The sequence below is a fragment of the Sycon ciliatum genome, chromosome 1 (genome assembly GCF_964019385.1).
Source record: "Sycon ciliatum chromosome 1, ocSycCili1.1, whole genome shotgun sequence".
In the NCBI taxonomy this organism is placed as follows: Eukaryota; Metazoa; Porifera; class Calcarea; order Leucosolenida; family Sycettidae; genus Sycon; species Sycon ciliatum.
In genome coordinates, this window is record NC_088643.1 from 68,824,826 (window position 1) to 68,851,753 (window position 26,928).

Genomic DNA, 26,928 nt, shown 5'->3' on the forward strand with positions numbered 1-26,928 from the left:
AATAGCCAGGGAGTGCCTTGCTTCCATGCAGACGTGTGTTACGTGTTCTCTGTAGCTCACTGCAAAGGCTTTGCCGTCCGAGAATCATTTTATGGGAGATTCCAAGATATAAAGTTGCAGCCTAGAGAGCGTGTGTGGGCAGGCGTGTATTTACCGCCATATTGCCAGGTGTGTATTTACCACCATATTGCCAGGTGTGTATTTACCACCATATTGCCAGGTGTGTATTTACCACCATATTGCCAGGTGTGTATTTACCACCATATTGCCAGGTGTGTATTTACCACCATATGAATCAACCATAGGTACAGCAGCAGTGGAGTCTTCAACTTCATTCTCCCGATTCCAAGATAGAAAAATGTATGAAACTATTTCTCTCCTTTCGACCACGTCAGTTTACCCTAGCCATGGAAAGCTGCTTGCTGAAAGAATAATGTAATTGTAACGAAAAGCTCCAGTGGGGTGTCAGACTACACGATAGCTTGGACGCCTGTTGGAGCCAACAGCTAACCGGAATCGGCGCCGTGCATGATGTGCCTAAAGTAGCGTGTGCTTCCTCTTTTCTGTCATTCCTTTTTTGTGAATACTTCAGATTGATGTGTATGCATACGGCGCTAACATGTACGAGCTTCTTGCTCTGTCCCCGCCATATGCTAACGAGTGTATGCTGAGCATCACAGAACAAATAAAAAGAGGCTACCTGGTGTTGCCCAGAAAGGTAGGTACGTGTGTGCGTGTGTGTGTGTGTGCGTGTGTGTGTATGTATATCTGCATAGCCAGAATATGGCAGCGCGTCCAAGGTCCAATATATTGTGTGCGTGTGTGTACGTGTGTGTACGTGTGTGTGTGTACGTGTGTGTGCGTGAGAGAGAGAGTGTGTGTGTGTGGGGGGGCGGTGTGCTATTCTCACACAATGGACTGCTAATACAATTCTACGCGGTCCTCAGGCTTGCCCTTTAAAAGTGTGAACGAATCCCTGCCTGGGTCTCTGGTGTGAACGAATCCCTGCCTGGGTCCCTGGTGTGAACGAATCCCTGCCTGGGTCCCTGGTGTGAACGAATCCCTGCCTGGGTCCCTGGTGTGAACGAATCCCTGCCTGGGTCCCTGGTGTGAACGAATCCCTGCCTGGGTCCCTGGTGTGAACGAATCCCTGCCTGGGTCCCTGGTGTGAACGAATCCCTGCCTGGGTCCCTGGTGTGAACGAATCCCTGCCTGGGTCTCTGGTGTGAACTTGTACACGACACAAGCATTGGTATCGGGTAAACAAGTGCGATGTAAATGTACATACAATTATCCACGGCGAAGTGACTCCAACCTACTCTTAATGTATTTTACAGCATCGTCGGCGCTTTCTTCAAGTCCACCAGCTGATGCGCTGGTGTATCCGCCTTGATCCACAGCAGAGGCCCAGCTTCAAGCAAGTCTCCACCGTGTTGAACTCGCCCGGCTTCTTACGTCTTGTGGACAAGGTCAGTTGTGCACCGAAGCATTCTGCCATGGCATGCATGCCGGCTGCTGTATGCCCTCTGCTGGGCTGCTAATAGTTTGGAGCCCGGCTTAAGATCAGTTGGAGGCTGGTCGTGTGCGTGTAACAGGATCAAGAGCAGGTGGACTTCTTTCAGCCTGTGCATGATACACATTATCTCTTGTTCAAAGATGCCCCCATCCCTCTAGCATTGTGACACCATCATCACACTGAATGGTGTATGTATGTATGTATGTATGTATGTATGTATGTATGTATGTATGTATGTATGTATGTATGTATGTATGTATGTATGTATGTATGTATGTATGTACACCGCCGTCACCGAGGCCACAGTTGAATTTGATAATGATGCAGTCAATACAGCCTTCCTGAGCGCAAAATTTTAGAGAGCGTTTGGTGCTGAACTGGTCAACTCCGACGGTGGTCCGGATTGTGAAATCAGGCAAATGTGGTGGAAAGCGGTAGCTTTGCATGGGAAGCAATATGGCCTGCCCGACGGAGGGGTCGGAACACGCTTCGTCAACATTTTAGCTGAAGAAATAGAAAAATGCAACAATAGCCAACAACCTTCAGAGTGTGAATTTCTTTTCACTGCTCTCGTTCTGCAACGTAACAAGTCTATTCGCAAAGGAAAGGACATCCGGCCACTCCTCACAAGACGGATGGATATGTGGGAGAATGGTCACCTCTCTGAACTACTGCATGAGGCTCAACGGTGTGATACTCAGCTGCTGACCAGCATGTGTCCTATGTCGCCAGAGCAAATAGAGCGGACCTTCAACCGTCTTATGCTCGAAGGCAGGGTCAGATCCGCGGTGCGTCTAATCACAGATCGATGTGGTGGAGGTGTACTGGACCCTGGTGGTGAGGCTCATGGCAAGGCTGGCCCACTTGGTAGGACCGTGTACGATGTGCTGCAAGAGACCCGGAGCAACAGCCCGCCGATCCAAGAGCATTCCTTGAGTGCGAGGATCTGCCCCTGCTGGAGGATGTTCATATCACTGGTGCAGTGATTGAACAGGTGGCCCGTCGACTCTTCGGCAGTGCCGGTCCCAGTGGGACCAACCCTGAGCAGTGGAGAACGTTCTTGCTATCCCATGGCAACGCCAGCAGTCGCCTGCGGGAAGCTGTGGCCGCCTCAACCCGTCGGCATGCAAATGGAATCGTGCCCTGGTGCAACATGCGAGCATTCCTTGCTCGGAGAGGCATTGCACTGGACAAGCTACCAGGATTGCGGCCAATCGGAGTGGGCGAATGCAGGCAGCGCATTGAGGCAAAGGCCATGGCCCTTGCTACGGGAATTGATGTCCAGGAGGTCTGTGGGGCTGACCAGCTATGCTCGGGTGCAAAAGCTGGGATTGAGGCAGCTGTTCATGCTATGAGCGACGTTTTCACCGAGGATGACACTGAAGGACTCCTTCTTGTCGATGCAGCTAATGCATTTAACTCGCTAAGCCGTCCCGCGGCCCTATGGAACTGCCGGGTGCTCTGGTCGAGATGCGCAAGGTTTCTATTCAACGCTTACCGTGGGTACGCTGTGATCATCTTGAAAGGTTCTTGCACATCTGAGGTCCATACCCTTCTCAGCCGGGAAGGTACTACTCAGGGATGTCCCCTGGCTATGCTAATGTATGCCATTGGTCTGCATCCTCTGATTGAGAGTTTGAAGGAACCCAGCCAGCACACCCAAAACTGGTACGCTGATGATTCTTCTTGTGCGGGACGGTTGCGCAACATCAGGAAGTGGCTCGACCGCCTTATCGATCAGGGTGAAGCTTTCGGCTACCAAGTTGAGCCGACAACGAGTATCATTATTGTTTCCCCGGATCTCGTTCAGCAAGCTAATGATATCTTTGGGGATCTGAACATCCAAGTAGCCACATCCGCCCGTTTCCTAGGAGGCTGTATCGGTGAACCTGACGGAGTGAGATCGTTTGTCAAGGAGAGAGTGGAGACGCGGGTGAGCAGTGTCAATTGCCTTGCCGCTGCTGCCAGGAAATACCCCCAGTCGGCGTATTGTGCGTTGAATCGCTCGCTCTCATGTGAGTGGTCATACCTGCAGCGTGTTGTCCAGGGTCTTGAGGAGGAGTTTGCTCCGCTTCGAGACGTCATCCTGGAGCAATTTGCCCCAGCCATCCTTGGGCGGGAGGTTCTTCCTCGGGAACACTAGCTTCTCACCCTGCCAGTCAAGTATGGTGGCTTGGCTTTGGCCGATCCTGTCCACACAGCACCCCAGGCTTACCAGAATTTGAGAAACGCAACTGACATCCTGCGCAATTCCATCCAATCTGGTAACCCCGTAAACGTAAATGATCACAGCGCTCACTGTCGCCGGATCATAAGCCAAATCAGCAGGGAACGAGATGTGATTTCCGCTGAAATCAGCCAATCAATTCTCAGTGACCTGCCACAGCTTGAGGAGCGCACCCTCTCCCGCATCGTACGGGGAAATGCCTCCGGATGGCTTACGGTGTTGCCCCTGAAGGGCGAGGGGTATGATCTGTCGAGTACAGAATTCCGCGATCAACTTGCCATCCGCTATGGTCGGCAGCCGCTTGCCCTGCCAGCGCAATGTGATGGTTGCGGGAAGCCTTTCTCTCTCCAGCATGGCCTTGACTGCCCGAAAGGTGGACTTATCAAGCGAGGCCTCAATGATCTGCGTGATAGCGATGCAAAGCTAGCTGATATGGCATTCGGTGGTGTTGTCGTCGAGCCGATCATGGTGCCGGAGGGTGATCGGACGGGGCAGCCTGCTCTTCGGGCAGATTGGCTTGCCCGGGGTGTGTGGGAGGATAACAGGGTGGCGTTTTTTTTATAATTGCATCATTGATGCCAACGCACCCAGTTACTCCCATTCATCCTGGGAAGCTACTTCCAACCGCGCTGCTAACGCGAAGAAAAAGAAGTATCGTCAGGCCTCCGAGGACCTCCGTGGGTCGTTCACACCACTGGTTTGTTCCACGGATGGGGTGCTACATCGCGAATACACCAGCTATCAGAAGCGACTTGCTGGTCGCCTCGCCCTCAAGTGGGACAAGCCATTTTCAATCATCATGGCTTGGGTGCGAGTTCGCAGCCAATTTGCAGTGATCCATGCAGTCGACCTCCGGCTACGCGGGTCTAGAAGGCGCCTGACAGGCCTGTCGACGCAGGATGGTGCTGGGGTAGGCATCGGCCATTGAAAACTGAATTCCGTCTGTTTTACGTGGAATTTCTTGGAGTTTCCCAATGTATTGTACTTGAATAAAATTCCATTTTAACTTTCATGGTATCTCAATTTTTTTCACGTCTACATGACTTTATTTTGCCCGTAAAAGAGGCCGTTACCCCGTAAAAAAAAAAGTATGTATGTATGTGAGCCTGAGCGCGCTAAAATATGACCACAGCTTTTTTTGAAAAAGTCGAGATAATCACGATTTGAATTCCGCGGCAAAAAAACCGAAGTGCAGTGCAACGCGAGTCGCTGTTGTTGTTCTCCTCGGTCGACTAGACTGTTCCGGATGCATTTCTTTGTTGCAAGTCAGTTTATTTGTTTGAGTTTGTATTCCATGTTGCGCTGAGTCGCCTAAAACTGATCGTCATCGATGTATCGACGGAAGAGCCTAGTAGTAGTAATGTACTGTGGAGCGGAAGAAGACAACATCCTCGCACTCCATGCGCAAGATAAACTATTTGAGGATTCGGGTCGGAAACAGAAAGAAGACGATGGTGGCTACAGCGACGAGTCATTTGAGGGCGACACTTTCATCGAGCGTAAAATAGTTGATGGTGGTAGTCCCATGATCTGCAGTGACGAGGAATTCTACTCTGATGACAACCTGGCAAGCGATTGGCATCGACACTGACTTGGGAGCTGAGTCGGCCGAACGATTTGGCCAGAATGGACATCGCTGCACATATCCGGGACAATGCCAGTGTTGGTTGCAAGTGGAAAAACAATCTATGGACTCTGCTGCTCCCTCAACTTGCTCAAGTCGATAATTTGAGCACCCTTATGCGGAACATCGCTAGCACGAGCAGTAGGCAGCGAAAGCAGTACTCTCTGGTGAGCGGGGAGATAACCGTGTGCAGATGGGCTTTGGTATGGGGAATATGAGTGCGACGTCGAGTATGTTGAGGAAGACTCTGTGCAGCAGTGTATACTGTATATCTGAAACTATAGGTGGAGTGTGATGGAGAGGACGTGGAGTGCCAACTTACTTCTTCGGCCATCTACAGATGTTGACCGTGTTTTCGCTGGCGGTTCTCCAGTGGTGCTCGGAACAGGAGGTATTTCGGACACCCAGCTCAGCTGCCTATAGAAATTTTGGATGTGGCCGAGTACCTCATGTGGCCGGTCAGCTCATGCTATAAGACCCTGGACAGAGGAACTGACGGGGAAAGGATGAACCAAGGGACGTATCAACTGTGTGCAAAAATGACAATCCCATTGCTGTACGTAGAAATTCACCATTTCAACAGTGCTCTATATAATACCATTGTCGCAACACTTAGACATGTCAGATCAATCCAAAACTTTCAGACAGTGAACATTAGGTGTGTTTCATCATTTTAGAACAAAAAACTGAAAATCGAATTTTTGGTCTGTGGTCATATTTTAGCGTGCTCTGGCTCATGTATGCCTGGTATGTGTGTATGTATGTATGTATGTACAAGTGAGGGAGGGTGAAGGGTGGATGGGGAAATATGCGAGTAATGAGTCCAGTCTATAATATAGTTGAACAATTGTGGCAAGAGCAGCCGCAGCGTTGTTATCCAGGGATTCTTCTATCTAAGAAATCGTGTAATTATGCACGATGCCTTACAGCTTATCTTAAAATGGGCTCGGCTGCTGTATCCAGGCGGTTGGGTGTATCAATGCAACTTCAAGGAGTCAATCTGTTGATTTGTGCAATCATGGTGTTATTTGATGCCCGGCAACAGCTTGCGAAGTGCCTACACTCAAAGCCTAGAATACAATTCAGTGTTCTGCAATATGTACTCGGCCTGGCAGCCACATAGTCAGTAGCAACTTGCGAGAACAATAGCAGTTACAAGACATTCTATTATCTGTAGGGATATGGCTGGTGTATCTTTGTCTGATATCCTCGTTACAGGTTCGAATAACTGATACCAGCACGGTAACGGCTGGCGCTGGTAGAATGCCCTGCCCCGTCTCCATTGGTGTTGGTGGGAGAATGGACAGCATCGCAGACACCTCCTCTGCACAAGGCGCTAGCGTATCTGCAACATTCATGCGAGCCAGCCTGGTATGTTAGGAGAGGTTCTGTAATAATTGGGTACTTTAAGGGTTCTGAAAAATTGTTCATTGTGTATCCATTATTTTGTCTCCTTCCAGAGACTACCCCACTGTCAGTGATAATTGGAAATATGATTTGTAATTTTCGGCCCATTCAAATTTCGGCCTCCCAGGGCTAGAACACATTTTGGCTGCAAGTAATTTTCGGTCTCTACTGCTGCTGCCTGTATACACTGTCACACTGAACCTTGCAAAACAAAATTTCGGCTGCAACTAATTTTCGCCTAAAATGTCCAGGCCCAAAATAGATATGCGCCGAATATTTGCTGACTGACAGTAGTGAGGAAATTGAATCCCACTTGTTTCAGCCCTAACTTTGTTCTTATGATTGTGTTCTTTGCCAGGTACGCAATGCGAGTGATGATTGCCTTTTATCCATGTCGAATGATGTAGCGCAGCAAGGCTGTATGTCCACTGTATGGCTGGGTGATGGCAGTGGCACTGTCAGTATGGTAGATTATCGCCGTGGAAAAACTCCCAGGGTTAGTAACACACACCTTGGACACACACACACACACACACACACACACACACACCTGTCCTGTCCTGTAGAGTCACTGCCGCAAAAGGGTCACGTGATCCAATCACTGGGAAACTTGAGAAGAGAGAGAGAGAGGACACGACGCTCGATGACGCTCCAGGTGCACGGGTAGTCGCATCCGCTTGCCGCATATGCACACGTGCTGGAAGGCTGAGCGCTCCTCTGCTGTTGGTCTATGCGCCACCCCTGAACAGCGATGCCTGCCCCGTCCCCGGACACCGCGAAAGCAGCGACCACACCTGTCACAATGCGCGGCACAACATCCCTCCGCCGGTGCCGACGTTCCGGTAGTTCCAGGTGGCACTGCGGCATCCACCGATGAGGCACACACATGCCGGACCAAGCCACCGCGGCTTCTCAACCACCGCCCACACCGCCCGCACTGATTGGCGCCCCGCTGCTCAGACACAGGCCGCGCACGCTCCTCCAGACACTTATGCCGAGCCATGTCTCCTTTCCGTGCAAAATCCCGTCCGCATACCGTACATACCACTCGGGGCGGAGGCTCAGGCACATTGTCAGGCTCTTGGTAGGTGCTGCGCCACTCCGCGCGGGACTCACATGCAACATCATACCATGATGCCTCCACGCCACGGGCACGTAGATCCCAGCACAGTCCTTCCATCTGCGGCGTGGGCCACGTGCTGGGCGACGCTGCAAGAAGGAGCCAAACAGTACCTGTTTTGGGATGCGGTTGTCCGGCATCCGCGCCACATGCCCCAACCACTCCAACCGCCGATGTCAATCTTGTCTTTAATCGTCTCTGAGTCTCCCCAGCGCACCAGCAGCTTTTCGTTGGTGATGTGTTCGTCCCACATCCGGCTTCGAGAGACCCCGAGGATGGATCGGATGCACCTCATGCTGAAGGTTGAGAGCTTCTGCAGGTCATGTTGAAGGGGCGTCCAGCACTCAGAGCCATACAACAGCAGGGACAGAACGCAAGCATTGAATACGCACCGCTTGGTGTGCATCAGCAGATGTGGAATGGAGGATACAGACCTCCGAAGAGCACCGCAGGCCCTGGAGGCTTGGGCAATCCTTGCGGCGATGTCCCGGGACGAACGGCAACCGCTGTCCACTACAGAACCGAGGTATTTGAAATGCGGTACGCATTCCACCTCCGCTTGACCAAGTTGGAGGGGAGCGCAGTCAGTAGGCGTGATGCCGGGGCCAGCAACCACAAATTGAGTCTTCGTTGCACTGATGGTCAAGCCGAATCCCGACGCCACCTCGTGAAGACAGCACAATGCTGCCCCCGCTCCAGACCGAGTCGTAGCGAATAGACAAGAGTCGTCAGCAAACTGGGAATCTGTTAGGCAATGGTGTTGGTCGTCACGACGGGGTTTACGGTATAGATCGCCGCTGTATGCTGAGCGGAGCTCGAAGCCAACCCCGTCAACTCTCCTGACGCGGTGTTGCCACTGGGTCATGACGGCCCACATAAAGATATTAAAAAGGACCGGCGCCATAGAGCACCCCTGGCGAAGACCATTGCCAATGCTGAACGGGTCTGATAATATGTTGTTGAACTGCACCGATGCTGACATGGGGTCGTGGAACGACCGGATGATGTTGATAAGCTTTTCTGGCACTCCCGCACGGCCGAGGACCTGCCACAGACACCCCCTGGGCACTGAATCATAGGCCTTCTTCAGGTCGATAAACACAAAAAATCTCTTGGCCTGATGTTCGATTGACTTTTCCATGAGCTGTCGGACGGTGAATATCGTGTCAGAGCAGCCACGCCCTCGCCGGAACCCGCACTGGGACTCAGGGAGAAATTCCTCTGCGAATACCTGCAGCCTTCTCTGAAGGACACTCGCCAAGACCTTGCCGACCACATCCAGCAACGCAATGCCCCGCCAATTGTCGCACACACACACACACACACACACACACACACACGCATACATGCACACACACACGTGCACACACATGCACGTACACACACACAGCACATACACATGCACACACATACACATACACACACATGTACACACACATATACACACACACACACACACATACACACACACACACATACACTACTATCTACTATCAATCAGCTACCCCGTGGAGTCACGCCGCCCTTCACTCAGAGAACTGAGGGCAAGGTGAGGGGCTGTGGCGCAAAACAAAACAGGGAAGTACAGCAGAATGAATTGAAAAAAAGGAAATCAGAACAAGCGGCCATGCTTTTGGGAAAGGACGCACAAACAGATAAGAGGAAAGAAATATCACAAACCAGATGAACAGTCTGCTGTAGTGTGGGTCCACTATAACATGCAACGACTGAAAAAGTAAAAAAATGTGAACATGATGTTCTGTTCAACAAAAACGTCTGTACGCGTACTACTTTGGCCTTCATGAACCAGGAAAGCACAATCTTGAGCTGGAGGGTGGACACCGAACGTCCCGCAAGGGCTCCACCAAGACGTACTTTCACGAGCGCCGAGGAGTGTGCACAGCAAGCTAACAATACTACACCATCGCCGCACGACGACTAACCACTCAGGTCCAAACAACATGCCCAAGGACAAATTCATAATTCCAGCGCTACACACACATACACACACATACTGGAATTGGGGTACAGAAGTTTTAGTTCTTGCTCAACTCATAGCATTGTGCCTACTTCAAAGTACTACTGACCTCCTGGTGCATCTTTTCTGTGCTTTCACTGACTCCTGCTGTTCGACCTTCCTTGGTGATCTGCATGCAATGACCTTCGAATACAATGCCCCTGTAGAATTATGATGATAATTGTGCTTGTGTCATTTGTGTTGCATTTCATTGTATTTTATCATTTTACTTGGCATTTCCAACAGACCCTAAGGACTTCTTGCACACGGGGTGCCCAAAGTGCATGTATGTGTTGTGTTCCTGGCGAAATGAATTTGGGATATGATTAGTGCGAGAGGATTCGGAAAGTGCGTTAAAGCGGTCAGCACCAAAGAAGGAAAGTATAGTGCTGTTTGTTGTGTTGAATTCCTGTGCTTAGTGTTGCTGTGCCTATTATCCTGCTGTTTCTGATTCCCGCAGCCATCATCAGTGAAGGTTTGCAACTCCCACGTAACGGGCCTTCTGTCCATCGACAATCACGTGTGGGTAGCGTCAGAGCATGACGGCCTGTTTGTGTATGACTGTGCTCTTAGCCAGTGTCACCAGAAGTGGACTGGTGCAGGTCTGGGTGTAGCCATTGGAAACTACGTTGAGGAGCGCAGGATGAGTGCCAGCCTAGCACCAAAAGGTACTTGTATGTGATGGCTAAACAATGAATGCCACTGCAATCGTGTCCACATCAATTTGCAGTGTGGTTGCACAGATCTTCTGCATCTTCTACGTGTCATGTGCCATGTGCTACCCGATCTACCAGCCTGCTGTCGACTAGGCGCCAGGCGCGTACTGATGGTGATGGTGGCGGTGGTGGTGGTGGTGAGAAGATGAGCTCTGTGCCAGAACTATGCAGCCTAGAGACCGTGTGTGGGCAGGCGTGTATTTACCGCCATATTGCCAGGTGTGTATTTACCACCATATTAGTCAACCACAAGACTGACAGCGAGTGTAAGAATACACACATCGTGACTGACAGCACGTCAAGGATAAGAACATCAGGACTAGCATAACCTGTCGCCTTCTCTTGTTCTTTGTTTCTTGACAACCTTCTCAATCTCTCCTTGATGCCATCCTAGATGAAGCCACAGCGGAAGATGCAGGTCATAGCGAAAGAGTCGGTTCTATTGATCTGAACATAGCTAGTGAGGCCACTGGTCAGCGCAATATGAGGTTCCGCACTGTATCCATCTTAGGTGAGTCACTGGTCATTTTGAAATCTGCAGCAATGGTTAGTGGTGGAGGTATGCCAGCAATGGGTTGCCCTTCTTGGTAGCAATATGGTTGTCTTACACAGCACTCACTGGACTGGGTAGCATCAAGCAAACTAAAGACACCAGTGAAGGTATACATTCTGTCACAAGAAGGGAAGGATGCCGGTTGCCAAGTACCTGGAGTCAGCAAGTGTGCGGAATCTGCAACAGAAATCCTAATAACCCTGATGAGTCGCAAAAGCCAATGAAATCTACAAGTGAAGTTAGAGAAGACGTTTGAACTGCGACACAGTAGCCAGACCTGTTTGATCTGGCATGGTGCTTTTCCTGTGCATTCGTGTGTGACCGCGTGTGTGTGTGTGTGTGTGTGTGTGTGTGTGTATGTGTGTGTGTGTGTGTGTGTGTGTGTGTGTGTGTGTGTATATGTGTGTGTGTGTGTGTGTGTGTGTGTGTGTGTGTGTGTGTGTGTGTGTGTGTGTGTGTGTGTGTGTGTGTGTGTGTGTGTGTGTGTGTGTGTGTGTGTGTGTGTGTGTGTGTGTGTGTGTGTGTGTGTGTGTGTGTGTGTGTGTGTGTGTGTGTGTGTGTGTGTGCATGTGTACATGTGTGTATGTCACGCTCTGTATTTCTATACCATTACCCTAGCCATTCAAAGCTGTAACCTTGTACTGGTGGTGTATGGTGAGGGAAGCCTTGCCGTGTTTGGCAGCAATGTCGCTGACAACGGCGCTGGTGAATTTGTGCCCCGGAGAAACCACAAGTGTGGTAAAGGGAGAGAAGTGAGTAGATCGCCGCTTTGCAGTGCAGTGCGCAGGAAGCATGCTTGACTTGATACTGTTTCTGGGAGTACAGTGCGTATCGGTTATAGTGTGGTCGTATACAAGAATATACTGCCTACAAGAATGAACACTCATTTTTTCATAATCATAACACCTATTTTATGTGTATATTTATTCTTACAAGCAGTATTATCGCATAGTAGAATATATCGGCCCTAAGAATGGATTTTGTGTAGCAAAATATGCCAGATTAGTGCAAAATGTATCGCCTGTAGTAATAACATCTGTGCTCTGTGCATGCTCAATACAATAATATTCAACACAAAAAGAGAGTTGTGTCCAACTGAGCATTGGAGATCACTTTTTCTGTCCAGTCGGACTCTTTCTTCCGACTTCTCTCCTATCTGCTGCTCCGCAGTCGCCTAGCACGACCGCGAGTCTGATCCGTGTGTATCATGATTGTGTAGACCTACATGTACATGTACATGATTATACGTGTCCACATGCCAAACATGTATTATGTCACACGTGCATATGATATGTCACACGTGATTTATCGTGTGTAAGAAATATCGGCAATAAGAATCAAATGTCGTTTTTCAAACACCCACGCTATAACCGATACCTACTGTACATGTATGTCATGCTACTTGTGGGAACAGTGCAAAGAGAAGCCGCATCACAATGCATGTACACATCACGCCAGCCTTTTAAAATTTGTTAACTGAGTTGCAGAGCCAGATTCTGTGAACTGCAGTCAGATTTGTTGCAACAGCTACTCTTGCATGGCAGACTCCTCTAGTCAGTATAATTATGGTCTCTGCTGTTCAGTATCATATGTCCTGTATTAATACATGACTTCCTTAATCCTTGACACGTTAACAAATTTCACCAGTTGTAGTCTTCGGGGTGCTGAGTCGAATGGTCTTGGTCCGAGGAAGCTGAGACGCTCCATTTCTCCTTGATATTCCCAATCAAACTCGCGCACTTCCACCGAAACTGGGTGACTGTGCCCTACTAGATGGGGATATGTATGCAAGATGTCACAAAAAGCGCCATTTCGTTCTTATTAAAGCACGGATGACCGCGATTGGCCCATATGTTGTACTCTTTTGGACGCTGAGTCGACTAGTTTTGGTCCGAGAATGCTGCAATGCAGCGTTCCTCCTTTATTTCCAATCGAACATGGTTGAACAAGCGGTGACGTGCTTCTGCAGTACACCAGTCACCTGGTCACCGTGCTTAGCGGCCCTAGCCTAGCGCCTGCAGGGTGCAACTTACAGCCTGTTTGACCTTTTTTGGGTGCACTCCTGTAACTCGAGTTGAACATTGGTGTGAAAGTTCTCGCCTGCTGGCGCGGTGACCAGGTGACTTTGGCACGCAGGAACACGTGACCGCCTGTTCAACCATGTTCGATTGGGAATAAAGGAGGAACGCTGCATCGCAGCATTCTCGGATCAAAACCAGTCGACTCAGTGTCCAAAAGACTACAACATATAGGCCATTTGCGGTCATCCGTGCTGTTATAAGAATGAAATGGCGCTTTTAGTGACTTTTGCATACAAATCCCCATCTAATAGGGCGCAGTCACCCAGTTTCGGTGGATGTGCGCGAGTTCGATTGGGAATAAAGGAGGAAGGGAGCGCCTCAGCTTCCTCGGACCAAGACCATTCGACTCGGCACCCCGAAGACTACAACTGGTGAAAATTTGATTTTTGGCTAAACTTCCCCTTTAAAGAATTCTATTATTTTTCATTTCTTGCCAACTTGTTTTTTAGGTGAGTAGTATGGCACTGATACGGCCGCAGCCTGGTGTTGAGGAGGTCTGGTTAGGGCTACAGTCCGGTGATATTTTGGTTGTGAGTACATCTCAGCTGCTGAGCGAGGAGCTGCTTCTCAACATTGACCCAAGCCGAGTGTGAGTAGTCGTCGCTTTCAGTTGTGTGCATGTCGGAATCTGAGTAGGTCTGTGACAGTGACCGGTATCATATGCGGTGTCACAGGACAACACCATTCCATGCATGGTTGTCCACCACTTCGCCATGTCCGGTGCCCCAATGCTATACCATTCCATGGTTGTGCACAATAGCATTAGCCTAAGCATTGTAGGTATGTGTAGCATTCTACTGGGTTGACTTTGGATAAGCTATGCATAAACCTTGGCCACAATTATCATTACGAAGCCTTTCTCACAATTATCATTGTTTGGAAAATGGAACACACTGAGACCGGTTTTAAAATTATATTTCGGGAAAATGTATAACCGTGATTTGGCACATTTAAAAGAATTTATCTTATGTAAAAATGTCTTCGATAAATTATTTCAATCCTTGCTGCCACTGCTATCATCGCAAGAGTGAGTTTGTTCATGGTTTCTACCTTCTTCTTTGTCGTGATAGCATTGACGTTCTTGGCGAATGCCCCGAGTACAAGCTGAAGCGCAGAATTCGTTTGCTGACTTCTATTTCAACATCAAGAGCATCGGCAAACTCCAACTTCCCTTCACCGGGAAGTTCGGAGAGTTCGGACAGCGCAGATGCTTTTGAGATTGTAACCGACAGCGAGGTGTGGGTAGCCATGGACAGAATGTCCATTGCAAGCTGCTGGAGTACGTCCACGCGTCAGCTGGTGAAACCGTCAGGCATTCTAGACTGTCAGCAGGAGAACATAATTGCACGGCTACCCGGATGCTCGCATCTACAGCATGGTTAGTGCAGTGAAGTGTACGGTCGGGGGTTCTCCTTGCACCTCATGATATACGAACATATTACTCATAATTCGTGACAATTTGCTTGTACCAAATGTGGGTTCTATGACTGTCTACCAAATTCACCTTCCGAATCTACCAAGACCTAGCTCCTCATGTTTTTCTATAGTAAAGTTGCTACCTGAATGCTCAACTGGATATGCTCCTGTTTGATATTGCACAGAACGTGAGACTCGTGTCACCGCCATCCTTCCCCTCAGCGACAAAGTGATCCTGGGCACGGGCGGAGGTCATATTGTTGTGGCCTCCCTCGACCCACTGGCGCCACTGACAGTGTTTGCGGCCTACACTGGTTCCGTGATGTGCCTGTTGCCGTTCTCCTTCCCTGTCAGCAAACGCAAGAGAGCAAGGTCAATCCGCCGTGGCAGTGCTGGGTAAGGCATGCGACTGAACTTGTAGTCAAGATACTCACTGTCTTTCAGACGGTCATGCATGGTAGTTCAACTGGTACCCATGCGTGACAGAAATAGCCTTTCTCGCTGTACATATTATACTGTACTGGCGTACAGGGAGACATTACATACATGTAGACGACAACAAGGGCAACAGCACCCATATTCAGGGCTAGTTGGCCGCAGCCATGTGTGAACCAGATTTCAAGAGAAGTCTAGAAGCAAAGACTGAGGAAAGAACATCTGGAGTGAAAAAGGCATGCAACCGGATACCAGAAACAGACCATGATACAAGACCGCTGGGGACCGTCAGATCAATTTACCTGAACCAAGCTAGCCGGGGAAAAACCTTGCATTGACGGGCACAGAAATGAGGAAAAACGGGCGCATGTGTCCAAGTGGCAACATGGCAGGGCAGGGCAAAGCACAAAATAGAAAAGAAGAAAATGGAAAGATCAAGATGCCCAGAAATGAAGGTAGGAGGGCAGGAACTCAAATACAACTCGAAAACTGACTGAAAATGTCAAGAAAAAGGATCAACAATATAGAAATAACATTGGGTGACATATTTGCTAGAAAGGTATTGTGTGATAAATCATTTCTCGCTTATAATCATATATCTCATGTACCAAAGTATAGAGGCTATGCGATTACATCGTCAGGTAAGATGCTTTGGCAAAGTCATGGCACAACGCGCTGGCAATGGCCCTAGCGACTCACTCTGTATACATGTATTGTAAATAGCTCCCATAAGCGGTTCCCCTGTATACTTAGCGCCCGTAAGCAGTTCCGGCATTCCTCTCACTCATCATTATAACTTCTTTCGCATAACCTGTATAGTTTCTGTTTTTGTTTTTGATATAAATATTTTACTTCGTTGCCTCAACAGTGCTATGTACAACTTCAATGAGGGTCGAACAAGAAACGAAATAACTGACAGTCAGCAGAAAGGGAGTGAGGGAGAAAAAAAGTATTAGTTACTGCTGTCAAGTGATTGACTTTCCTGCTCCTTTAATAGCTGCCCCTTTAATAGCTGGTCGCTCATCTTCAATGCGTTGTGCTCCGAAAGTTAGCAGAATTGAAAGTGAGAATGCACTGCATGAGTAGTGTGTGTGTGTTAGTTAGAGGTACTTCCATCATGATTTTTACTTGCATTTCTAATTTCCCATACTTCTACTTTGAATACGTGCCGGTTGATGGATAACCCCAGGAGCTGCCTAGTAACATTTGTCTAGTTGCAGAGGCAACTAGTCCTTGCCAGAGGCTACATACACTGATGCCTCATTTTTTTCCTGCAAACAAATGCATTACATCGCGCAACAGTATACGGGATGATGGTAATGTTATGGATCCTCATTGCGCCCAGGGGATCCACTGAAATTGTGGATCCTGCCCCTGGAGCAGCATTAGTCAAACCAAGTTCCAGTATGCTTGATCACTGATGTTAACTTTCATATGATCCATGTGTCATTGTACTCAATGTATCCGCTGCTTGTTTTCTGCTTTGATGTCAGTTTCCGAATCACGTCGTCATCAGCCCCTGCCAATGACCTGGAAGGATGTGAGTTGGTTCTAAGCTGTGGCCAGGCATACCGTGGTCTGTACACTGGGCCAGGGCCAGCTGAAGAGAATGCTGCCAGTGTGTGCACTGGAGCTGCCGAGCAGATTACAGAGGGTCACCTCTTGATGTGGCTCGTTGATGATTTGCAGCCAAGCGAAAATGCTGGCACATAGGGTCAGAGTTAGCTTACTGACAAGTCCTGTACCAATCACTGTGGCTATAGAATAATCAAGTTGATTGTTTTCCATGACTTCCCTCTTGCAAAGTAATAATTTTAATTTTTAAGCATGCAACATCATACTTCCTTTTTAAAAGTAAATTATCCCTCGCGCTCTATGTATATTGTTGTAACCACCCCCACCCCCACCCTCTACCTCTATTGTTGGACCTCGCTCTGCAGTTTCACTAGCATGCAATTATTGTTTGGCCTGCACCTTCTCTGTGCAGTGCATTGGCGCGGCATTGATGGCTGCCCCCTCCCCCCCCAGCAAGGCAAGGCTAACGTTAGTTTGTCGGAACAGTGTAGACTGTACCAACAGCAAAAAAGGCCTCTTTTACGGGCAAACAGAATACAATTGACAGTGGCATGGCGAATGATTAGAACACAACACCAAAAAATGAAAACAATTGTATGTGTGAAAAAACGCAAAAACGAGAAACAAAAAAACAAAAAACAAAAAAACACCAAAAACAAACAAAAAACAAACAAAAAACAAAAACCAGGAAAATACAAGGGCACGTTAGTTTGTCACTACTCTGAGTTTCATGGTTCATTCTTTGTTGTGGCAATGTGCTCTGCTATTGCTATTTTGAATTATTTTGATCCTGAGTTAGATATGAAGTAATGTCCTTTTGACGAATATTATGACAATCGGGTGCAATGAATATAACTAAATGCGCACTCATGATTATCACAACCATGGGGACGAATAATGTATTCCAGAACGTTTTCTTGTCACAATTATCAATGGAATTCGTGACTAAAGAGAATGATGAAACTACAATAGGATATAATAATACACTTGGAGTGAAGCAACGAGGATACAAGAATAGTAAGAAAAATAGCACAAACTTAGGAAACATTTGCACAGGTATTAATAAAACTGTACAGGTGAGAAATGATAGGAAATTCAGCAAGTGCAGTGTGACAATGGACATGCATGTGCAAGTGTGTGTGAGTGCGAATTTACTGGAATAGTGTAAGTGCGGTGACATTTTCTTTTTGTTTACAAACATTTGGATCACGAATGCGAATGTAGACTGCTTCTAGAACTTTCAACTGCTTGAAACCACTTGCAGAACGAACAACACTGAACCAAGAATCATCATAACTTTCACGACACACGGGGTTAGACAACAAATGCAATTTAATTGCCGACGTATTCTTCTTATTCTTCTTCTCACCGCCTCCGCCTCCACTGGGTCTCTGACCACCTCCGTCTTTCACACCATCATCGCCATCGTCCTCTTAATCATCGTTGCCACCTTCACCTGTCGTCGCCTCTCCCAGCAACTCACCACCGGGTTCATCATCGTCGCTGCACAAATCGCTTCCATACTCCTCCTCCCGCGCTGTCGCGTTCTCTTCCTGACCGGTCTTCCCTTGCCATTGCGAAGCACCTGATCTGACAGTCGTCAACCCTTCCGCTGGCATCATCCTTATCAATATCCGGAAAGGCTCGACGCATCGTCCCAGTCACCTCTGCAAACCGAGCTGACAATTCATGAAGGTTTTGACAATGATGCATGCAGGCAGTACTAGAATGCTTCTCTTGTCTCTTTTAGTTGCCTCCAACCTTGCTTCTCAGTACATGGACGCGCTATCTTCTGCTTCTCCACGTTTCATGTGATGCAATTGAAAACATAATTTCTTGGCCTGCACCTTCTCTTCGCAGTGCATTGGCCCAGCATTGATGGCTGCCCCCTACAAGGGCTGGCTAGTTTGTCGCTACTCTGAGTGTCATATAAGGCCTCTTTTTCGGGCAAACAGAATACAATTGACAGTGGCATGGCGAATGATTAGAACACAATTGTATGTGTAAACGGTACCATTTGGTAGGGGAAAGATCCAAGAGTCCCTGATCCCCTTTTAACATCAAAATCAATGAAAACTCTGAGTGTCATGCTTATGCATAAATAATCGTCGAGAAGACAATAGTTATTATCTGTAATGTGGAGTTGAAAAATAATTATAAGAACGTGGCCAACAGCAGTCTTAGGGCAGCAGTTGAGGTTGGATTCAAACGGTTTCTTGTGGCACTCATCAGGAACAAATCACCACAGTGGGGTACACCAGAATCTAAACACGGAAAATCCGATAGAGAAAGGGCAAGTGCAACAAATCATAAATTGAACCAACGGAAGCGAAACACATAATTCAAGACAAGGACCACTCGATCGACTCAGAGTTTCATTCATGCATGCTCATTGCTCGTAATGACACTATCATGAAGCAACTGGTGATGATGAGAAACTGAGAGAAGCCTCCTTTATACGAAGTATAGCTGGTATCGGCAGGGAAGAGCAAGTGCACAGACCTGAACAGGCTGAAGGAGTGAGCATACATGACGATGAGCTGAGCAGGAAGTTGTCAGGGGAGGGTCAGAGAGGAACAATGTGTTATCATGTCCGCATTGTCATGTCATGAAGGTATACAATGATTGTACATGCAGACTCTGCACGACTGCAGGCAAACCACAGGTGCATGGTAGGAAGTATCTCGCTCAATTGTGAAGAGAGGGGAGGAAAATAGAACTGTGATGAATTCCGAGTGGCCTTTAGTCTTCTATGTGTGAAGAAGCTCCTCGCTCAGCATATCGAGTACCAATATTTCAGCTTTTCAGCTACTGCATCATTGAAAGGCCAAAACAAAAAATAGGCTTGTTTCCGGTCGGCAACCCCTCAAAAAGGAGACTCGGTCGGCCGGAATGAAACTTTTTTTGGATACATTTTTTGGCCCCTCAATCGTTGCAACGTTGTGGTATTGATGGACAAGAGCACCTACACATGTACATTGTACATATATCATGGCAAGGATCAATGTCAAAGTTGACTGACTCACTGTTCTTGTACAGCATGTGGTGTATTCCTGTTTTCGTACATCCTGAGAAATCAAGCAAACAGTTCGAGTCCTTTCAGCTCCGTTATTCTAGCTCGTATCGACCTCGGAGGTTTTCGAGCCGACAGCTGAGAATCTCTGCTACCTTGTAGGTGTTTCAATTGTGGACTTCGATTGAGATTTGACTGAGTTATGACTCGTTGAGTGCACTTGCACACATGGCATTGCCACCGTTTGTATACTATTGGGACCAAAAAAGTCTCAGAATTAGGGAAAAAGTGGCCCGGTCGGCCGACCGGAAACAAGGTCATTATTTGTTTTTTAGGAAATTGGGTGTGGGGAGTGGACTGCAGTGCAGAGTGCACACGTCGACTGCTGGAGTTACACTACATATTGGCATAACCCGAGGGGGTTATGTACTCTTGATAATAATAAGTTTTGTGCAGTCTAGTACATGACGTGCGAGTCCAGTAGACCGCCGTAACCATGCACCAAGACTACATAAACTAAAATTTCTTGTACTCTTGCCGAAACGTATCAATATTACGTACAGTATGTTGCAAAGACTCGCAATCCGAGAAAAGTCATCGTCAGGCGCCCACACTCCGCCACAGATTCTAATGATTAAATAATCGTATCATTCATCCAGCTACATGTGCATGTATGTCAGCTTATCAGCTATCACCATACCAGCCATGCGTGGACAAGAGGCACCAGACGTACAGTAATCTGATGGTGTTCGTGAGAGAATAGGCCCTTTTTGTCAGAACTGTTTGAGAGCGTTTGGCCATTTGTGTGCATGATGCATCGATGGGCAGGCGTGCATTTGCTGTCATTTTGCCTCGCGTACGCGCGTGCTCTTAGGTTTTACCGTCAGAACTTCCCTACATGTACACATAGCTCTCTTTCCAGAATGAACCTTCCAACAACTTCATTGTTCGGCCATTTAGCTATTCTCTCAGGTTCTGCTGCTCCCTCTTAGCCATGCAAACCTCCACTGCACGTAGATCTACCCGCTATCTGTACTGCAACTCGCTCTCTGGGTCTCAGTGCTCCGGGCCTTGGTCTGCATACAAAATACATAATTATGTCATTCTACAAATTACTGTATTTGTAGAATGACATAATTATGTACACTGATTACTACTGCATGTACCGTATTATCTCTAATATAAGCACGGTCCTTTATTTTTTCAATGTACCTCCGCCCCGTGCTATTAATGGAGACGTTCCTTTATTGGAGACTGTTCCATTATTATTTCAACCTCATTTCAGAGGCATGTTGCCATGCCAAATTCATGTCAGACACACACATTTCAGGGTTTTTTTCGCCGGTACAGATAATGAATTTACACAGTGTGCTTATAATGGAGACTGAGCACTTTATTTTTTGAATGCCGCCCCAAGGTGTTCTATTATTGGAGACGTGCTATTATTGGAGACTGTGCTTATATTAGAGATAATACGGTATATCCACTGCCGAGATCCAGGAAGCTCAAAATGCTGTGAAGTGTTCGGGTGCTGATCATTTTTCGACTCCTTTCAAATCCATCCTACTAACGTTCTTAATTCGATTAATTTTGATTCATTTTCCTTATTGGCCAATGGCCAGCTTGCAAGCTGCAAGGCCAAGGACCATCGTCGATAATAATAATATTTTAAAATATACTTTAACATTGCCGCATTTGGACATTCCGCTGTTTGGTATCATTGTTGTGTTGCTGTGATAAAAACCAGAACTGTCAGAAGAACATACAGTCATATTTAAATATGTGAGTCACACAAAACACCCTGACTTCCCCCAGATAGACCGTACCAGGACCCTGATAACAGTGATATACATGATCCAAAGCGCGTCCGAGATCTACGAGTACCGGTAACTACCGTCTGCCAAAGCCTGCATAACTATGTCACTGAAGCGACCTAGAACCTACTTACCATGACATTGTAGACCTACCGGAACATTTACGAGTATCATGATCTGCTGAGTCAATGCTTGGCATGCTGACTGAACAAACATAATAATAATAATTTAATATTATTAAATTTTATTATGCTGCATGCATGCACCGGCCGGCATGGCGTCAAACGTTACGTTATTGGGATTGGGGAATGTCCCTTTCGTTGGGTCGGACTGGAGTTGTATGGCAAGCCGGATGCGGGGAAAGTGGCCAAGAAGAGTCTCCACTTACCATGCTTACTCTTCTCTTCTTTGGTGTGAACACGGGTCAAGCTGTCACTTCCATTCGTCATCTACATGCTAGAACATGATTGTACAGTCATGTAGTAGATCTACTACTACTACTACCAGTAGATGACGAAAATCAATGGAAATGCTGGTGGTGCAAAAGCGCAAGCATCAACCACTAATCTTGACTCAGAAACAGGTCAGAGAGTGTAGTCTCAAATGAATGACCGCCTTGTTTTGTCTGTGTGGTACTGGTAGTGTGCAATGAGTACTACAACAAGTGTAGTAATCTCTAGTCTAGGATCTACTTCAGTACTTGTCTCAGCCTTGACAGTTACGGCGTCAGCGAAAGAAGCGGTGTGCTATTCATCGCTTCCCCGCTCTCACCCTCAGGTCCATGTTCGAATGCATGTAATCGGCCCGGCACGTACAAAAGGCAATGATGAAGTCGGCGTGGCGGAGTTCATTGACAAAATTAGGAAAGCAAGGTTTCTGAAAGCGAGCTGACTGCGATCCGAACAAGACCATGCTGCTGCATTTAGGCTTCTGCAGCTCAATGCGCTACTGGCGCAGCAAACTGGAACATTCATTCGCGATATGTCTTGCTGTTTCATTGGTATTCGCCGGATCTGAATCTGCTCAGCAGCTTCCATCCTCCATGAAGGATTGTTCGGCCGATCCGGCGTGCCGCATACATGTCGACCCGTCACTGGTTCAGCTCCAGACGTTGTTGTTTTCCAACTCCGTGCACGGTGTTTCTGCGTGTATGGACACCCTCCGGAGCCGGGAGCGGACAGGCAGTTTAGCCCAAAACGGATGTGTTCAACTGGTGACCGGTGCAATTGTGTCGGCCACGAAGAGTTGGCTGCGCAGCACTGAGCTTTGCACCAGCGGCAATGACACGGGCTCATGCAATGATGCAGAAGTGTCCGCAGCTCTAGGCACCGTCCAGCTGGACCTGACATCCGCGATACGTCCTACCTGTGAGCTTTTGCTTGGAAGCCAGGGTGCCCGCGCTCTGCCTCAATTGGCCATGTTCACTCAGCGTGTGGCGTGGGACATTCTGCCCCAGATATCCCAGCAACTAGCCAATGACAGTAATGTATTCATTTCTGACGAGGTCAGTCAGCTGGACGAGGCCATACGTGTTCGACTGAACTCTGTGGCAGGAGCACTGGTCAATGCGCAAGCCAAGGAGCTGAACAGCCTGATCACCAGCTTTGGTGAGCTGCTTGCAACCATCTCCGGCACCCTTGCTCAATACTCGCTGCCTAATAGGGAGAACTTTGTGAACCAGACACTGTTCCTAGTGTGCAGCGCCCTCTACCCCACATGCATGTGCAGCAGCAGCAGCAGCAGCACCAGCAGTAGAATGGTTGTGCCCGAAGATGAGAACACAACAGGGATACCGCTCAGTTTGACAGTCCTTCGTCCATGCTACTGGTCTTGCGTAACGAGTGCTGAGCTCTTGAATGTCGCGCCGAGCTTCATTCACAACACCAGTGCCCTGCGCACATCACTGACCTACAACATTATTCAAGGTGCAACTCGGTGCGCCAAGATTGACGAGCCTCGATGCTTGGACCTGAACTGCGGAGCTGATAGCACTGCCGATACACCAGCGCCAACTATGCAATATCTGTGTGACAAGGACAGCGATCGGACTACGGGCTATGTTCATGCACGAGGCCAGTCACAGCAAGCTTGCCTTGTGTCTGGACAGCGCTGTGTCTACCCGCTTCAAAGCACAACCGTTCCCGACCACTACAGTCCCGATGTACAGGCAGAAACAGAAACGCTCCAGGCGCTCATCAGCTCCATTTTCCCTGGACAGAATACTTTCCTGAACGGATCGGTTCTGCCATGCGCGGTCACATGCGGAGGAATGCTGTTTGATCCGCGCAAGGAGAGTCATTTGCGATCTACAATTATTGCATCTGCAACTGTGACACTTCTTGTGGAGATTCTCACGATTATCTCTTTCTTCATAAACCGCCACAAGTGGAACCGCTGCCCCACACGCCTGCTGCTGAACATCAGCATCTGCTTCATGGTCAGCTGCTGTGCTATACTGCTACAAGTGTCTGTCGGCTGGGACCGGGTCACGTGCCATGAGGACGGCACACTTATATTCGATGTGCCAAGGAACTTTGAAGCAGCATCTACATGGTGCTTGCTGACATCGATCATTTTATTTTACGGTCTGCTCTCAGCCCTGTTGTGGTGGCTGTGCCTGTGCCATGGTTGGTTATGGACATTCAAGGTACTCCACGTTCCCAACCAAGCAGCGATGTTTTCCAACAAATTCTCCAAGCGAGAGATTATCTACCATGTGATAAGCTGGGGAGGATCCTTTGTGCTGCTGGTGGCATTTCTCAGCTACCAGAAAATCGGCGGAGTACCAATGTTTGGGATATGCTTCACAGCAGACCCTGATGCTTGGTTCTTTTTCTTGATAGTACCCATTGTAATCATTGGTCCGATCGGCTTTCCAATGATGATCCGTGGGCTGCGGACACTACAGACAACACGTAAGAGTATGAAGGTAATGGATGAGTGTCGTCGAGGTGGTGATGCGCAGAAGAATGCAGAGAATCTTCGCCAATATCAAGCCAAGGTGGGTCTGGTGGTTGTCGTGAGTTTCGCTCACTTGGTCGTTCAGTTTGCGATGGGTGTATATCAGTTTGCCCTGGCACAATCCAGCAAAGAGCGCTTTCAAGACCACATATCCTGCAACCTGTTAGCCTGCGAAGAACAGCGGCATCTGTGCCCACCACGACCGGAGTACTCAGCGGTACCGTTTGCCGTGCTATGTGTGGGGATATTTAGCGAGGGGATCGTGCTCTGCAGCTGGGCAGTGACAGCTGAAAACTGGAAGGCATGGGTGAAGTTCATACATAGTCCGTTGAAGACTCTTCGCGATGGTGCAACACCAAGGAGGCAGTCTGCTTTATCTCTTCAGAATATAAAACAGTCGAGATCATCTGAATCGGACGGGACTCCTTGGGAAAATAAGGTTGCCGGGACTCCGCTGAGAGATAGAAAACACGGCCATCAGAATGCCTCGCGGACTACTTCTGCCATCAGCACAACAACTGCTGGTACTTCTGCTGGTACTTCTGTGTCAACAGTCATCACCAATCAGTCTGTAGATAGCGACACAAGGAGGGATGCTGCTGCTGAAGACATAAGAAGTCCCGGCCGTGCTGATTACATACTCTCAACTATCTACGTAAACAGTGTTGACGACCAGCCAGTGCCGACAGAACCAGCCACAGAGCAATCTTCATGCAATGCTAGAGACAGCGTTTTTGACTGACAATCTAGCCAAGGAGGTTTGCCAACGATTTGATGCCAATGAAGTCTCGTTAGTCCTTCGGGAAAGGAACTGGCCAGTCATAAGCAACTTGTTTAGCTTGAACTAACTTGCGGTGCATAATGATATTATACACACTCCTAGCGTGCTTATAAAGTTATAGAAAGCTTTCCTTGTCAAGTGTCAAGTTCGGCAAGAAGCGTGTGCTCCTCGTTGGAGCAACCAACTTCATGAAAGCTTTCCTATCCACACAACACACAGGCAGCAAATATGGACTGTGCTCTTTAGTAGTGACATAATTGTATTGTAGACGGTTGACCACTTTTTGAACCCGAAATGATCCTTGAGCTATATTTCAGACACTTGAAGCGAGCTAACTGTATTTGGCTACATTAAAATGTTGGTCAGCAGCTAGACCAAAAATGGCCCAAAAGCCTCTAGTGCTTTCCCCATTTCATTGTATTCCTTTTATAGAAATCACCTTTTTTTAATTAAAATAATTATTCATTGTCGCACATCGACTGCAGTATTATCAGTCGCAGATCTGACTGCAAAATCCCCACGAGACAGCTCACCAGATGAAGGTGTGGGTCCTCTGTACTCGGTAGAGTCAAGTCGAGCGAGCTGCAACTCCCAGTGCCGAAAGGCGGGCTCACGCCCCTACATGGCTACTTCCCCTTGTCTAACCCCCCCCCCCCAAAAAAAGAAAAAAATAATATCAGATTCGCTATCTGTACTCCGAACTAAGCTGAGAACCAGGGAGTTGTGTTGGCATCAAGTAACACGTTTAATAGTTAGTTATTTTACGACTCCCTGCTTCGAACTAACCGGTACCCGTACTCCCCAATACTGCAATACTCCAATAGCTGAGGAGTTAGTTATAGTAACAGTTGTACATGTGCTCCGCACCAAGCTGAGTAGTGCACTAGTGCACTAGTGAGTTGAGATACTAGTAGCCTGAGTCCAAAGGTCGCGTTTACCGGTACCTGTATGTGTAACCGGCGGAGATGCTCCAGTTTCACCACCACAGTTGCGTCTGCAACCACCTCTATCATGCAGTATTCTGTTCTCGAGGTTCGTGGTTTCTCGTAAAAAACAAAACAAAAAAACAAAAAACAGTGGCATGCAGTGCCAGTGCAGCAGCCCACTGTACTTGGCAGATGTACATGTATGTGGCTAGTGCTACATGTGTGTCATGCACTTTATCACAGTGTGGAAGGTGGCAAAGATTTGTGGTGGTGGTGGTGGTGGTGGTGGTGGTGGTGGTTGGTGGTGGTGGTGGTTGGTGGTGGTGGTGGTTGGTGGTGTTGGTTGGTGGTGGTAGTGTTGGGTTTGGTGGTGGTGGTTGGTGGTGGTGGTGCACTGTTGGTAATTTTAACAGTGTCATTATCTGGTGATGATAACGCACAAAAGGGAGTCTTTGACACACTGTTAAAATGTGGGCAACCATGTTTATCATCACATTGATTATTGATTCCCTTGAATTTACTAAGAATGATCCGCAGAAATGCTGGCATTAGGTAATTCCTTCTCAGTACCGATTTTCCCCTTCTGACAAGACCTATGGTGGGAGAAACAGCTGTCGCTAGAAATATTGCAATCAGAATCGACTTTCTTGCTGGGCCTCTGTCGCGGCGGAGTATGTGAGAAGAAGAGCGTAGTGCATGTACATGTACATGTATGTGTTGCATTGCAAGGCGATCACAAAAGAATT

General features: G+C 48.0%; 1 protein-coding gene across 1 annotated transcript in view; it reads left to right on the forward strand.

Annotated features, from left to right (window-relative positions):
* Positions 1–17,557, forward strand: part of LOC135805111 (uncharacterized) — a 51,977-nt gene extending 34,420 nt beyond the window's left edge. The window contains exons 31-41 of the mRNA XM_065319109.1: positions 593–718; positions 1,338–1,469; positions 6,586–6,738; positions 7,133–7,270; positions 10,372–10,579; positions 11,022–11,138; positions 11,799–11,932; positions 13,711–13,850; positions 14,332–14,639; positions 14,863–15,073; positions 16,606–17,557. Coding sequence (XP_065175181.1) covers positions 593–718; positions 1,338–1,469; positions 6,586–6,738; positions 7,133–7,270; positions 10,372–10,579; positions 11,022–11,138; positions 11,799–11,932; positions 13,711–13,850; positions 14,332–14,639; positions 14,863–15,073; positions 16,606–16,825 — 1,887 coding nt within the window. The 3' untranslated portion in view covers positions 16,826–17,557. The remainder of the gene's footprint in view (positions 1–592; positions 719–1,337; positions 1,470–6,585; positions 6,739–7,132; positions 7,271–10,371; positions 10,580–11,021; positions 11,139–11,798; positions 11,933–13,710; positions 13,851–14,331; positions 14,640–14,862; positions 15,074–16,605) is intronic.
* The last annotated feature ends 9,371 nt before the right edge of the window (positions 17,558–26,928 follow it).